Source organism: Dromiciops gliroides, chromosome 4, assembly GCF_019393635.1.
Source record: "Dromiciops gliroides isolate mDroGli1 chromosome 4, mDroGli1.pri, whole genome shotgun sequence".
Lineage (NCBI taxonomy): Eukaryota > Metazoa > Chordata > Mammalia > Microbiotheria > Microbiotheriidae > Dromiciops > Dromiciops gliroides.
The window spans coordinates 186,063,551-186,079,106 of record NC_057864.1 but is presented as its reverse complement, the minus strand read 5'-3'; the positions used below and the strand labels follow the sequence as shown (position 1 = coordinate 186,079,106).

The following is a 15,556-nucleotide window of genomic DNA, read 5'->3' as shown; positions in this document are numbered from 1 at the left end:
TGTTCCCGCTATTTACTTCCCCTCTTTCCCTTCCCCCCTCCCCCCTTTTTCCCATCTCAGCACCCCACTCTGATTGAGCTTCCGAATCTTCGCTTCCTCCCTCCCAAACTGGAAGACCCTGCCACTCAGTCTAACCTCCCGCCAGGCCCGCCCCCTCTACCCTGAAATCCAATGGGAGCCCAGGGTCGGGGGAGAGGGGGATAACACGGAAAGGTCATTGGCTTGAGTCTTCCGGGAATAGAGCCAATCGGAACGGGAACAACAGAGCTTCGGCACCAATGGAGAGCGTCGACAGGGGCGGGAACAAAGAGACCAGGAAATGTAGTCACTGCCGTCAATACGCACATGGAGGTGTTGTTAAAGGTACAGGGACTGCCTGAGTCTGGGCTGGGGAAGGGAGGGGGGAACGGACCTAAGGCTTGGGGGGGACACGACCTGGTGGTGGTGGGGGGCGGCAGTCTTCAGAACAGCTGGGATGATTAGGCGTCCCATGGAAGGGGAGGAGGAGAGGGAGCCGCAGAGCGCGACTCAGGGGTCTGGGAAGGGCAGAACTGGGACAGGGGCAGGGTAATGGGGTAAGCCGGGCTGGGGGAAGGGAGGGCTGGCTCCGGGGATGAAGTTAGTTGTGGGACCGCGGACTGAGCCGGGGATTCGAGGAGGAGGCGGTGCGGGCTGCGGGGAGACTCCGGGGACGGGGGCATCCGTAAGCCAGGTAGGTGCTTGTGCTTGCCCCTCGCTGACTCTGAGATCACGTTCCTCGGAATGGGTTCTGTTCCGTGGTGCAGCAGACTCTCCTGCCTTGACCTCCCCACCTGGCCTGAGTCTCCTACTTCTCTCCTTCCCAGGTGCCTCGGGGGCTGGTCCCCTGGTCAGTGCCGGCAGATGGCTGAGGGGGCCGGGGAGAGGGTGGCTCTGCAAGGCCACTTCCAGGCTGTGGACCCAGGACTGGGTGATGGAGAGCCAGCTGATGCCCATCCCACCTTTGACCTGGCTGAAGCAGCCCTGGGTGGGGGCCCTCTGTGTAGTCCCAGTTTTCAGCAACATCAGGAACTGGAGCTGCAAGAACCGGCAAGACAGGTGGTGCCCCTGGAGTGTGCTAGGTAAGGAACCTCTTGCTGCTTCTTTGAGGCAGTGAATGAATGGTCAAATTTCCAGCATCCATCTTATGCAGATTCTTCCCGGTCATCATTATGTGCTCAGGGGTATGTAGGTTTTCAGAACCAACACAATCTGGGAGATAAAGCTCTGCAAATAACATACGTGTATGTACATATTCACATCGAAGTCTCAAAGGGTCACCGAGCTGGAAGGGACCTTAGAAACCAGAGTCTTATCCCTTCATTTTGCAGATGAGGAAACTGAGGCCCAGGGAGCTGTCCAAGGTCACATAGGCAATGTCAGCACTGGGATAGAAACCTGGGTTCTCTGACTTCAGAGTCAGTTCTCATTCCATTGGAAATAATGAATGGATTCTATGCTATTTGAGATTCTCTGTGAAACAGCTCTCTGTCAATGTGGTAAGGTGAGAGTTTACTATACCAACTTTCTTACTGTATATATTTCCCCACCTGTAAAAGCCACCGGCACTGATAGAAGCCATATGTCGATGGCACACCTCAAGGTGACACACTTTACTTTCTTATGGCCACATTCTGGGGTGAGAGGATCATGAGGATTGGGGACTGTCTAGGAGAGAAAGATGTTAATCGTTTGCTTAGAGGCCAAGAACCCAGTGGGAAGGTTGGTGAAGAGAGTTGAAGGATAAGGACAGTGGTAAAATAAAATACATAGAAGATGGTTATCAGAGAATGGGAAGAGAAATAGGTTGCAGCCCTGAGTACTGAGAAAGTCTGAGGGATGTGGGGAGGTGGAATGGAGTCTAAATCCCGAGCAAACCATTTCCTTCTATTCCAAGGTCAATGACATCAGTATAGTGGCAGGGCAGACTCTTATTTGGTGTGTCAACAGAGATGCCTGGGTGCTGGTGATAGAAGTTTTTAAGAGCCAGAAGACCCAGGAATATGACTCTAGGTGGCACCCTGTGAAGGCCAACCCTCATATGAGAGCCCTGTCCTTGGTGTTGGGATCTCTTATTCCTCCTCTTAGTTTCATCCACTTCTACACTGGTGCCACCATACCAAAATGTCCATCTTTGTTGATTGCTTTGTAGATCTGTCTAGCTGTTATATGTACTGCTGTCTCCCCTTCCGATGGAGGGGACCCTGAGGGCAGGGACTACACCTCCTTCTTTCTTTGATGCCAACACTAGGCTTTACCCATGAGGGTTATTCAAAAAATTGACTTTGAAAGAGGCAGTATCTATATGCAGCTTTTGTTAAGTGTTCCTTTGTGTTGGGCACTGGGCTGGTGAGTAGGGGAAGAATTCTTGTCTTCTGGGGCTTCCAGGTTTTATTTCTCTTGTACTGGGGTTAAGAGTTTAGGTTTAGATATGTGTCCTGAGGGGTTGAGTCAGGGATATAGGCATCCTACCTGTTTCCAGCTACCTGGGTCCTTGAGATTCTGGGGGAATTGCTGCAGGAACTAGAACTGGCCTTTGAAACTGTGTTTTTTGAAATTAATTACTATTGCTATTGCTATATGCACAAGTTTGGGGTAAGTATTTGTTACTTTATTAATATTATACCAGAAAAGGATTGGCCATGTGTCTTCCTAACTTCTCTTGGTCTCAGGCTGCATGGTAGAGAAAGCAGGGAGAGAGCTTCAGCATGACAGTGTGAGCAGGAAAAAAGCCCCAAAAGACGCTGTCTCGAGGAGACTTGAGAGCTCAGAAGCCCTAGAAGACCTCTAAACCCTTGAAAGAGTCTAATGGTGTCTTCCAAGGGTTTTATCCTCTTTTGAGATACGTTGATCAAAGCTAATTGGTTAGCATCATTCAGTTCCATTGATTGACATGACTTGAAGGTGGTCTATATTAAAATGAGCTCTACTAGGGGCAGCTAGGTGGCACAGTGGATAGAACACTGGCCCTGGATTCAGGAGGACCTGGGTTCAAATCCAGCCCCTTGACACTTGCTAGCTGTGTGACCCTGGGCAAGTCACTTAACCCCAATTGCCTCACCAAAAAAAAAAAATTATAAAATAAAATAAAAAGAGCTCTACTAATGACAACTGGGAAAAGAATGCAAAAAGACCCTTACTCAAGGGGCAGCTAGGTGGCACAGTGGATAGAGCACCGGCTCTGGAGTCAGGAGTACCTGAGTTCAAATCCAGCCCCAGACACTTAACACTTACTAGCTGTGTGACCCTGGGCAAGTCACTTAACCCCAATTGCCTCGCTTAAAAAAAAAAAAAGACCCTTACTCAAGTTACTCAAGGCTAAATCCATTATCTAGGTGTGATTTAATCAGTCCTTCTCAAGCTGGACAAAACAATCTACATTTCTTTTGTTCTCTTGGGTTTGTCCCAGATCCTGGAGAACTGGACTTTCTGAAGGGGGGGGGAGGGGGAGAGAGAAAGGACTGAGAGACTGATCTCTGGGCCCCCCTCCCCCCACCCAAGAAATCCATTATTGATTATTATTTTCTCACAGTACCTCATTTTAGCTTGGGTGAAATCAGCAGGTGGCCAGTGGAAGTGTTTCCTACCACACCCTACTTCCTCCCATGCTTCTCTTCCTGGGCTGGGGCTTTGGAAACTGCTACCAGTGGCTCAAGTTTGTGTTTTGCTTCTAGTGTGCAGGCACGGGGGATACTGAGTCTGGGGCGGCCTGCTCCACCACTGCTAGCACCAGAAGAAGAAGCCAAGAACCGGAAGCGACCATGGCCCACCAACGGGCCAAACCTTGGGCCTCCCTTCCCACGGGGCCTAAGTGTCCCAGATCTGCCGGTTGCTCCCTTCTTCCCAAGTGGTGGCACCAGCAGCCTGGACGTTCGAGCCGGGGGCCTTCAGGATGCTCCCCGATTTCCAAGGACACAGGAACCTCTTCGGGCTGCCCGCCCCACTCCTGCCCGATTGTGCCATCCCACACCTGTACTGAGCCGGTTGAGCACAGAGCCTCTAGAATCCCTGGCTCCCCATGCCTCGGAAGGAACCTGCCCTTGGGCTGCCGCAGGAGGAGGCAAAGTAACAGGCCTGTATGCCGAACTAGTGAAAGAGTTGGAGTTACAGATGGCAGAGCTTCGAAGGCTGCTGGTCTCTAGGGAAGAAGCAGCCCGGCGGCAAGAGAGAAGGATCCGGGAGTTGGAACTGGAGAATCAGCAGCTCAAGGGTCAACTTCGAAGCCTAGAGGAGCAGAATGATCTGCTGTCTAGCACCCGAGGTGGTGCAGTTGCAGGGCTTAAAGCCTCCTCTCCCAACACCAGCCTCAGCTCTGGGACCGGTAGCCTTGGTAACGGGAGCCGTCCTCCTCTCTGGGATATGAACAGGAGGTGGCTGGATGGGGATCCCTCAGGCTGGGCTGGCTGCTTCCCCCAGGGGCCCCAGGGGCATGTTCTGGCCCTTCCTCAGTTGTCTTTGGAGATGACTTAGGATCTCCAGCCAGCTTTGCCTTTGATTCTGTTTCAGTCATTTCCCCTGTCCTCTTTGAGAGCTCTTAGGGCAGCAGACTTCTCTGTAGACCCATTTTTCTCCTACTAGTTCCGCATTTTCCTCTCACTCCAGGGTTTGTTTTCCTTTTGCTCAGGCCTTTGTTCGTGACTCCACTTCCCCAGATTCAGTCTCTGTCCACCCTTCCCAAGGATCCCTTCACTTAAGAGTCACCATCTTTTCCTACTCTCCCTCCCTGCTCCATCCTATATGATCCCTTTGTCACCCTGGCCTCAAAGTGGTTCTGTCCTGATAAAGTCATCCCTCCTCTTCCCTAGAACCTGCTACTTAGCATCTCTCAGCAGGGGGCTCCCAGAAACGGGGGATCTCTTCCAGTGGGTCCAGGACCTCTAACAAAAGGAACATCAGCAACAGGGAATTGGAAAAGGGGGAGGGGTTTTATGGGGACTCATGCTAGGGAGGGGGGAGGTTGCGTCCAAAGTCTAATAGGTCCTCAAAGCCCCATCAAGATCCACTTGTAGCCTTCTCCTGGAAACAAGGCTGTCTGCCTTTAGCCATCCCCATGGGTGTGGCCTCTCTCTCCTCAGATGTCAACGAAGGGAACATCCACTTCCTCAAGGGCCTGGTGGGGCTACTGGAGAGCAACATGGCACTACAGGTGGGTCCCTGATAAGCTAGTAGGCTTCTGGCACCCAAGGAAGAGGGACATGGATGGAGACTGGGCAGTGGGTGGATGCTAAGATAGGCTTCTGACAAAAAAAAAACCAGTCATCCAGATGCTGGAATTCCCAAAGCCCACACCCAAATATAAAACATCATAGAGCTAAATATTAAATTAATATGTATTTTATTTCTGTATGTTCATTGAATGTAGATTGTGCTGTCCATTCTGGTTTTCGAGTTGATGGGCTGGTCTTACTCTTTTTTTTTTTTTTTTTTTGGTGGGCAATGAGGGTTAAGTGACTTGCCCAGGGTCACACAGCTAGTGTCAAGTGTCTCAGGCCAGATTTGAACTCAGGTCCTCCTGAATCCAGGACCGGTGCTTTATCCACTGAGCCACCTAGCTGCCCCCCAGTCTTACTCTTTAGGAGGCTATACTTCACATCTTCCCCACAAATCCTTGGGTGGGATATCCTCAGGGATGTCAGGGGCATGTTCCCAGGAGGGTAATATGCCTTGTTTCTCCTTTAACAGAGGAGAGGGTCACCAGTGGCCTGGCACTGGTAGGTAGGTTTCCAGCATGTTTGGGGTAGGTTGCCAACCTTCATTGTAAAGGATACCACAGGAAGCTGAGATGCTGCCCACTTCCTTTGCTTAGAGTTGCTCCCCCTTCTCCAGGTGAATGGCCTTCCTGCACCGCTTCCCACATCACCACCTGTGGAACCCAAGGGACCTCCTGCTGAGGCCCCTCGGTCCCCGCCAGTCCGTAGGCTTCGAGCAGGACTCCCCAGTGGCTTTCCAGCTTGGCTGAACTCTGAAGATGGGGTGGGCAGTCCTGCCACACTGAGTGAGGCCACCTGTCTATGGGAGGAGAATGTTCAGGATACACTACCTGATGGAACCCCTGTATGGGCATCACCTGTGGAGGTGAGTACTGCATAGAACTTGGTGGCCAGGGAGAAGTGGAGGTTCCCTAATGTTTTTTAAAAATAATTCTTATTGCTGTAGCTGTCAGTTTGGGGTAAGCATTTATCAACTGATGAACAGAATACCAGTAAAGGATTGACCACAAGTCTCCCTAACCTCTCATGGTCTCAGGCTGCATGGTAGAGAAAGCAGGGAGCGAGCTTCAGCATGACATCTACCACCAGTAGGAGAAAAGCCCCAAGACCCATGCTGTCCTAAAAGAGGGAGGGTCTCTAAAACCCCAGAGGGGCTCTACTGGTGTCTTCCAGGGCTTTTGTCCTCTTTTGATAAAGACTGGTCATTCTACATTGATCAGGGCTAATTGGTTAGCATCATTGAATTCCAATGGTTGACAGGATTTGAAGATGTTCTACATTAAAATGAACTAAATGAACTTTACAGATGACATCAGGGAAAAGAATGCAAAAGACCCTCACTCAGGTTGCTCTAGGCAAAGTCCATTATTTATGGGATCAGTCCTTCCCTGAACTAGACTGAAGAATCTATCTCCATTTCTTTTGTTCCCTTGGACTGAGAAACTGATTTCTGGGTCCCCCCAAGAAATCTTTTTTTTTTTTTTGGTGGGCAATGAGGGTTAAGTGACTTGCCCAGGGTCACACAGCTAGTAAGTATCAAGTGTCTGAGGCCGAATTTGAACTCAGTTCCTCCTGAATCCAGGGCTGGTGCTTTTTCCACTGCTCTACCTAGCTGTCCTGAAATCCATTATTAATAATTATTTTCTCTAATTTTCTATTTTCTCTATTCTCTAATTCTCTATTTTCTCACTAATAATCCTTCAGCCTTTATGAATGACTTGAGAGTGACAGTCAAGTCAACTAATGCCCATGAATCAGAAGGTTCTGGATTTTGAGGCTCCTTCCAAACCTGCCTCCCAGGCATCTGAAAGGCTAAGGAGGAGGGAATCTGAAGTGAAATGTTAAATTAAAGAAGTTACACCTGCTGCTCTAGGCTACCCAGGGACTGAGAAATGAACCCTGAGCCCTTAAAGAAGTTCATCATTCAACATCTAAGACCAGACACCTTTGGGGTGCTGGCCCTGAAGAGATGCCAGTTGGAAGGGGGCAGCTAGGTGGCGCAGTGGATAGAGCACCGGCCCTGGAGTCAGGAGTACCTGAGTTCAAATCCGGCCTCAGACACTTAACATTTACTAGCTGTGTAACCCTGGGCAAGTCACTTAACCCCAATTGCCTCACCAAAATAAAAAACAAAAACAAAAATGGGAAAAAAAGTCTAATAGGAGCAGCTAGGTGGCGCAGTGGATAGAGCACCGGCCCTGGAGTCAGGGCCAGTCACACTAGCTATATGACTCTGGGCAAGTCACTTAACCCCAATTGCCTCACTAAAAAAAAAAAGAAAAAAAAAGATGCCAGTTGGAGTATCAAGCAGGAGGGGCTGGCTGATGAGGGGCGGGCTAATAATAGCCTTTCATTAATTAGCTAATAGAGCCTTTTTCCCTTCTGCAGGAGAATGGGAGACCCAAACTGGAGCTGATCCCCAACTCAGGGGTCTACATCACTCACCACCAGCTAGATGACCTGTCTCAGGTGTCAACAGACAAACCCAAGCTGATGACCAGGCGTATGCTGGATTATTTCTTCTCTCGGGAGACGCTGGCCCGCTCCTCTGCCACTGGTCAACGAATTGCCCATAATAACACCACCATGGAGAAGCCCATCCGGCTGCCTGTTGCTGTGGTCAATGCCATCAAAGGTACCAGGGGCAGACTCCCCCAAGGGCAGGGTTTTGTGAGTGGGGCAGGAGGAGGAGGGATGGAATAGTGTGCTCTGTTGACTTCTCTCTGGCAGGAGGCCAAACAGGAGTGGCCTGAAGGCTGGCCTGATGCCCTAGGTTTTTAGTCAATTTGCTTTGGGGAGGTTATTTTCTTGAACCCTAACTTTTGTTGTTTTTGAAATGGTAACTCTTTTAATGTCTGTCCTTTGGCGACAGATGCAATTCTGCTTTTGGAATTGTGATCATTAAAAGTGGAGAAGAGGGGCATCTACATGGCATAGTGGATAGAGCACTGGCCCTGGATTCAGGAGGACCTGAGTTCAAATCTGACCTCAGACATTCAACACTTACTAGCTGTGTGACCTTGGGCAAGTCACTTAACCCCAGTTGCCTCACCGGAAAAAAAAAAGTGGAGAAGAGAAAGCTGAGGGACATTGTGGGGAGAGTTCTGGCTCAATGATGAATTGTTAAAAGTCTAGCATTCGGGGCAGCTAGGTGGAGCAGTGGAAAGAGCACTGGTCTTGGATTCAGGAGGACCTGAGTTCAAACTTGACCTCAGACACTTAACACTAGCTGTGTGACCCTGGGCAAGTCACTTAACCCCAATTGCCTCACCAAAAAAAAAAAAAAAAGTCTAGCATTCACTACACTGAGGGATGCATCAGCCACAGTGAGGCATGAAGCAGGAAGGGTTGAAGCAAGAGTTGAGGAAGAAATAACTGATGGGAATATCTAGAATGACAACTGAAAGAAGATGTCATTCTTATCAGGATAGGAACCTGATGGTCCATACAGGATTATGAGAAAGGGAATGGGCCCCTGTAGGGTTGAGTCTGTCCGGTGTCTCCCCCTCCCTCCCCCTGCCCCAATCTGTGGTTCTAGGAGTGATGGAGAGAACAGGGCCAGGTCTGAGGGAGCAAGGAGGAGAAAGTCTCCATTTCTCTGCCGGCTCTCCCTGATCTGAGGCCTCCTTATAGTTCCAGCTTTTGGCATGGCCCAGGCTCAAAGCGTTTTGGTTGGATATGGGCATTGACAAGTCTTTTCCTTGCCGACTCAGATCAGAACAGCGCTGCTTGGGAATGCTCACCCCCTGCTCCCAGCTTGTAGCTAGATCTGAGCAGTCCCCTTTCTGTCTTCCCCAGAATATGTCACCAAGGTGTGTGGTCGTGGCTGTAACTTTAATGCCGTCATCAACAGCAAGTGTGGGACCTCAAGGAGGGCAGTCAAGAAGATGATTGTAAAGATGGAGTGAGTGGGGTGAAGATGGGGTGGGTGGGCCAGGTCCTGCAATCTGCTGGCAGATACATACAGATATATCTATATTTTTTAAAAAGCACCCTCCAAGCAAACACTGCACCATCAGGATCTGTCTTCAGGAGAGTGGTGGGAATGGGTAATCCTTCCCCTAACCCATGTGGTTTTTCTGGGCATATTTCTGTTCTGCTGAGGGCTGCAGGATTGAAATCCTAGTATCTAGGATCTCCTGTGAGCTGTGGAGTCCAGGGTCAGCTGGGCAGAGGAATGGAAAGAAGCAAGGGAATGATTTCCTTGGTCCGTTCCCTTTTGTTGGCTTTGGGGAAGGGAACCAGAGCTGAGGGATGCCAGGCCACAAGACTGTCCTGTCCCTCCTTCAGGACAATGCTCTGCCTGTTTGCCAACACATGCCCTCCTAGCCATGTGCACTCTGGGAGCCAGGTAGCAGGCAGTGTTGATTTGGGGTAGTGAGTAGGAGTCCTGAAGGATCGGCTCCATCCGGGTGTTATGTTGGTCTCTCCTGCCAGAGGAAGGCTCTGTCTGCAGAGCAGGCGGGAACTTCTGCGGTCATCTTGGAGATCAAAATTTATGACCAAAAGACTTCATAGACTTTCTTGTACATAAGTCAGAACATTTAAAATAAAGGCTGGATTATACCAAGCTCATTGCTGCTAATTGCCACCACATCCTTCCATTCTTTTTAGATTGTGAAACTTTAGAATGAGAAAGGATTGTAGAAATCTAGTCCAAGCCCCTTATTTTGCAGATTGGGAAACTGAGAGCTTGAGAGGGGCGAGTGCCTTGCTCAAGGCCACCCACATGCTAAATATAATAGTTAACTTGCAACCTGGTTCTGTGGAGCTCAAGGTCTGTCTCCCTGAGAATTCAGGTGGAGGGCATTCAGGTCTACTGCTAACCTCTTTCTCCCAATAAACGTACCTGTCTTAGGGGAATGAAGAGGAAGATACTTGGTCAGTGCCTACATTTAGAGCTTTGAAACTGTTAAGGGTTAAAATTCTAGCTAAACTGTCTAAAATATCTAATGAGTGGTCGCCAATAAATTATAAGCTTCAGCAAGAGTTAGGCTTTTAAGCATTTATTAAGGAGAATAAGAATTTGGCAAAGAGAGAGAGAAAGGCCTAGATTCCTATCTATTAAAGGGAGAGCACATTTCTAGCTCCACTCTCCACCAGAGTCCAAAGGAAAGAGCGTCAGACCGAGCGCTACTCTCTTCCTTCTTCCTCCCACTACCCAACGTCACTTCCTGATGCCAAAGAAAAGACTCCTGGTCTTGCCCTCAAAGACCTTCACTTCATGGGCAGAACTCTTCTACAGTAAGTCTCCAGCAGGTGGCGTCATTCCAATCGTTACAAAACATTCCCTAGAAATAGTTTGCCAGGAAAGGGAAAAACCCTTGCTGGGGGGTGGGGGGATGGAGCAAAAACCTTCTGCTGAGGCAGGAAAGGGACAAATTTGTTACTTAATGCCAGAGTTTGGCAGTGTTTAAAAACAAAGTGTTGTTTGCCAGTACCGCATATTTGGGTTGGGGAAATGGTGTTCACACCTGTGATTTCATCCATGTAGAGAGTTCCCAGTGAGGCAACCCTTTTGTAATACAGATGGACTGCTGTTCTAGAACTCATCATCTTGAAGTGCTAGTGGAAAAATATGGTAGACACAACTTATGATCCTGAGTGCCCATGTTTGAGTCCCCAAATAGGAGGACCCTTTTGTCTGTGTTTGGACAAGCTCCTGTTCTTAACACCTGAGCTCCAGGTGGCTGTAAGTGGGGATTTCACTGCCAATTCTAAAGGAAGCGTTGAGATGAAGAACATGGAACCTGCCTTAGCTGGGGTCCTAGGCCTCAGCACCAGTGCACTCGCAGCCTCTAGCTTGTGAGCATGTGCTTTCAGGACAGGTATTGGGGGCCAATCAGAGAGAATGGTTCTGTAATTTAGTGTCCTAATGTTTAGAAAGCACTTTTCTTACAACAGATCCCACCTGTCAGTCACTTGACAGATAAAGAAACAGACTCCAAGAGTTAAGTGACTTGTCTCTGGTCACACAGCGGGTTTGAACCCAAGTCTGTGGACTCCAAGGTCAGCAGTTATCTACCATTTGCCCTCCACGATGTTAGGTGGAGTGCTGGCTAGTGAATACTTGTGACAAAGGGAATGGAGCAAGAGTATGGGTGTCCTCCTCCATGGCACATCTTCAGGGTCCATGTCCTTCTTCAAGCAAATCAGAATTCCTTAACAAGGGAAACATCTTGTATCTTGGCCCTTAATCTAGCTCCTTAAGCACCACCCTGCTCCATCGTGGAACTGAAATCACTGACAGGAGCCTTCTCTGGCCTCTGCCCAGTGTCCCTCCCTTTGCTCTCTGTACCTAGGGAAGGAAATGCAGAAATGTTGTACCCTATTTTCATAACCACACTATCCACAAGCACCTCTTAGAACTCAACCACCCAAGAGGAGACTTGCACTCCTCAGGAGCATGTCAGCCAGCACTGCGGTTGATGGGAGTGCTTGTAGAGTCTGGTTCTCTGGCATCAGTTTCTCCTCCAGGAAAACTGGGGCATCTACCCAAATGGGTCACCCCCTAGGGGATTATGCCATCATTGGACATGCATGAATGGGAATACCCAACTTTCTACAAATTCAGATGGGAATCCCCGCTCAGGGTAAGAAGGGTAAGGAAGCTGGGCCCTACTTTCCCCTAGTGGCCTTCTCCAAGCTCCTGATGCTCATGGCTACAGCCCCACCTTGCTTCCTTCCCCAGTAAAAATTCTCCAGGGTAAAAGACAAAGGAAGCCTCATTGCCAAGCTGCTGACTTTGCCTCAGGCAACTAAATTTATTAGCAAGAAAAAAATTCTTTGTCAGCTCTGTGCTGACCAACAAAGTACATTGTTAATAAAGGATAACAAATCTGTCACTTAATTCAAAAAACATACCTCAAGCAGTTACAACTAAAAATAAAGTGGATTTTTGTTTTAATTTAAAAGCCTCAAAAATAACAAGCAATATGTTTTTAAACATGTAGTAGACACAATATTGTCTATTATACAATATACACTATACACAAATGGGATCTGAGTGGGGTGTGGGATGAGAAAAAAGTGGAAAGGGGAGAGGACAGTATGTTTGTGTGTGTGTGAGGGTTTTTAAAAAAAAGGAATCAGGCTCCGGATTCAAATTGAAATTTTACGTTATTTAGAAGTGAAAAGTCTATGAAAAGGGGAAAAAAAATGTTTTTCTGTTCATCATTGTCCAAAAAACAAAACCCCAACCCCAAACTGAAAAAGGAATGGGGGAAGGGGAGAGATAAGGAAAGGAAGCAATTAAATAAAATTATTCAAAAGCGCACACAATACACAGTGTTCATTATCTGAAGTAGAGTATAAGGCAACGTTCTTCATAGAAAAACAGGGAAGATCAGAAGGAGTCTGTGGTTATATATACTTTTAAAATATAAAGTTGGAATGTGCTGGAAGAAAGTGTTTTGTTTTGGGGGGGGCAGGGGAGGCAGGTGTCCTTCCCACTTTCTTTGTGGGTGGCCCTTGGATGGGGGCTCTGGAACCATGTCCCAGGTGTTCAGTATGTTGCTGCCATGCTGCCCTCAGGTGGGAAGAGGGCATGACAGACCCACAGGAGAGGGGATGGCACAGGGGTATGCATCTCCTTTCTGGCTCCCCTGCCCTGGGCCATGTCAGTACTATGGGATGGGGGAGGAGAAAGGAAGGGGACTCACTTGGCTCCTCGACGGAGTGAAATTCATGTTTTTCCTTTGGAAATAAAGGTTCCCACTCGTCCTGGTTGAGAACGTCTCATTGTACATGGCCAATGTCCGGGATCTGGGCCAGGAGCTTATGGTGGAGGGAAGAGGGGCTCTTGTGGCAGCCAAATGGCTTAGGAAGGAAGAAACATGGTAATTGGAGCCCCTCTCTGCAGGGCCACAGTCAGGGACTAGGGGGCAAGGAGTCAGCCGTGGTGCCTCTTTGACTCTGGGGGCCCCAGGCTGAATTGGAGTTGAATCTGCAGGGCCTCCAATGCCGTTGGCTTTACAAATTCTTTGTGACCAGATGGGTCTTGTAATGCTTGGTTAGATGGTCGCTCCTCATGAAGCGCTTCTGACACTGGGCACACTCAAAACGCTTGTCACCTGGGAAGAGGAGAGGCCTGTCATCCCTGGACCCAGAGGCTCAGGTGGAAGTCATTCTGCCACTCAACAGGGCTCACCCCCAAAGACAGGAAATAAGACAACAGAAGAGGGTACAAACACCCAAATGAAGATGTGGCTTCTGCCCTATCAGCAAATCCAGCCACTGAGACCACTTCCATTCACCCCCTTTCTTATTACTCCCCAACACAACAAAGTTTTTTTGTGTCACCAGATTAATCTGCTTCCTCCCCAATCCCTCATGTATGAGATTTGTCCATTTCTGTCTCCAGGTTTTTCTATCATTTTCTACACATGGATGATGCCCTACTAACTGCTTCCTACCAGTCAACACCCTTTCCTTACAAACAGGAGGAAAATGTTTCCAATTTGAAACCACCCCTTTCTAATTTCTTCAACACTTCAATGGCCACTTAGTACTCTCATTCTAGCCATGTTGAGCAAGTGGCTCTTGAAAGCTGGGTTTGTGAATGTGCATTTTGTCTCTCCAACAATTATGGTGACAACCCCTCAGTAGCCTGGACTCTTTTTACCCAAAAGATTACTCCTTAGGGACTGAGCAGAAGAACCATATCTTGCATTTTTTTGTAGTAGTTAATATAGTGCTCTGCATAGAGGGATGAATTAGAGTTTCTGCTGCAAATTCCAGCCTCACTAAGGGAGTAAATCATAGGATCATAGATTAGAGTTGGAAGGGACCTTAGAGGTCATCAAGTCCAACCCCTTCATTATACAGATGAAGAAACTGAGGCACAGGGAAGGTAAGTGACTTGTCCAAGGTCACAAAGGCAAAGGTCAGGGTGAGACTAGAGCCTGGTTTCTGTCCTATCTTCCACTGTCCTATCCTTCCTGCCAAGACTTTGGCCGTCACCTGATGCCATCCTTGCATACTACGACTGGAGTGGCATGGAAATGGTGGGCGAGGCAGGGGGCTGACCTGTATGGGTCCGGGCGTGCCTCTGGAGTTCATCACTACGTGTAAACCTCTTTCCACAGTAGACCCAATTACAGACGAAGGGCCGCTCTCCAGTATGCAGGCGCACGTGGGCACGCAGAAGTGATGTCTTCCGGAAGGTCTTTCCACAGTCAGGGATGTGGCACACGTGCTTCTTTTTACCCTGTTCTCCAGACCTAATGATGAATTTGGAGGAGAAATGAAGGGAAAGTAAAAGAATGATGGGATGGGTTAGGAGACACATGGAATGGGTGGAAGAAGAGGAGAGGAAAATGGCAGGAAGAGGAGTAATGCTATCCTCAGAGGGCCTGCTCAGGGCAGAATGGAGAAGGCCAAAGGAACCATAGCATTTCTGGGCACGGGGTACGAGGGTCTGGCTCATCCTAGAATTACCTTTTCTCCCCGTCCTTGCAGTTGGGGCAAGTACAAGCCATCCGCCGCCTCTTCTCCCCTGGCTGGACCTCTCCCGCAAGTGCCTGCTCCATCTGCAGCTGGATCTGTGTAGGGCTCAGGCCACTGATAGTCAGGTTGTTCCCAGAAACATTTTGTACAGTGAGCTGCTGCTGCCCTAAGTGAGGGGAAGGAAAGGGGAGTTGGTTAGGGAGGCCTGGCTCAGAGAATGGTATGGTTCCCTCTCACACAGGGAACGGCTTCATTCTACTCCCCTCTGTCTGGACTTGTAAAGGCATTCAATGTATAGTTTCCCAGGAGCCTCCTTCTAGCACACAGTGTGGCCCGGACACCTCCACCTCCCTCTGCACAGTGTGGGCCTCCCACCCCCCACCCCCCACAGCAAGTTGCAAGAAAGTCCCCTGAGGATGTAAATCCCTGGATGTAAGAAATAAGCTATAGTCAATCAGAGCACTCTGGAAGACTTCTTTTTTGGGGAGGGGTGAGGCAACTGGGGTTAAGTGACTTGCCCAGGGTCACACAGCTAGTAAGTGTTAAGTGTCTGAGGTCGGATTTGAACTCAGATCCTCCTAACTCCATGGCCGGTGCTCTATCCACTGTGCCACCTGGCTGCCCCTGGAAGACTTCTAAGGCAGAGGTGTCACAATACTCCTGAGTGTAGCTGAACCAGATTAAAATGTCAGGAGGAAATATTTAACAAAAGAAATAAAAATATACTCAAACAGCCATACTACATTTTAATTGACATGTAGCCTGCAGAGATGCTTACAGAGATGAATGCTCCCCATCCCCTTTCTATTTCAGTTTGACACCATGGTTCTAAGATGGTAAAGCCCGAGCTGATTGACCTTGGGGAAACCACACCTAGTTCT

General features: G+C 48.8%; 2 protein-coding genes across 7 annotated transcripts in view; one reads left to right on the top strand and one right to left on the bottom strand.

The window, feature by feature from the left end:
- The first annotated feature begins 253 nt into the window (after nucleotides 1–253).
- The window catches only part of LOC122753074, a 16,060-nt gene continuing 757 nt past the window's right edge, over nucleotides 254–15,556 (top strand). Inside the window, exons 1-7 of one of the 2 annotated variants that reach the window (XM_044000178.1) lie at nucleotides 254–363; nucleotides 846–1,100; nucleotides 3,693–4,348; nucleotides 5,094–5,164; nucleotides 5,845–6,093; nucleotides 7,617–7,863; nucleotides 9,027–9,132. In XM_044000178.1, coding sequence (XP_043856113.1) covers nucleotides 883–1,100; nucleotides 3,693–4,348; nucleotides 5,094–5,164; nucleotides 5,845–6,093; nucleotides 7,617–7,863; nucleotides 9,027–9,132 — 1,547 coding nt within the window. In that variant the 5' untranslated portion in view covers nucleotides 254–363; nucleotides 846–882. Of the gene's footprint in view, nucleotides 364–421; nucleotides 713–845; nucleotides 1,101–3,692; nucleotides 4,349–5,093; nucleotides 5,165–5,844; nucleotides 6,094–7,616; nucleotides 7,864–9,026; nucleotides 9,133–15,556 lie in introns of those variants that run through there. The other variant, XM_044000177.1, reaches the window with a different exon arrangement.
- Nucleotides 11,969–15,556, bottom strand: part of SP2 (Sp2 transcription factor) — a 22,556-nt gene continuing 18,968 nt past the window's right edge. For all 5 annotated transcript variants that reach the window (XM_044000174.1, XM_044000172.1, XM_044000175.1 and 2 more), the window contains 3 exons: nucleotides 14,667–14,841; nucleotides 14,256–14,449; nucleotides 11,969–13,300 (listed from right to left, as the gene is read on the bottom strand). In XM_044000174.1, the coding sequence (XP_043856109.1) occupies nucleotides 13,200–13,300; nucleotides 14,256–14,449; nucleotides 14,667–14,841 (470 nt within the window). In that variant the 3' untranslated portion in view covers nucleotides 11,969–13,199. The remainder of the gene's footprint in view (nucleotides 13,301–14,255; nucleotides 14,450–14,666; nucleotides 14,842–15,556) is intronic.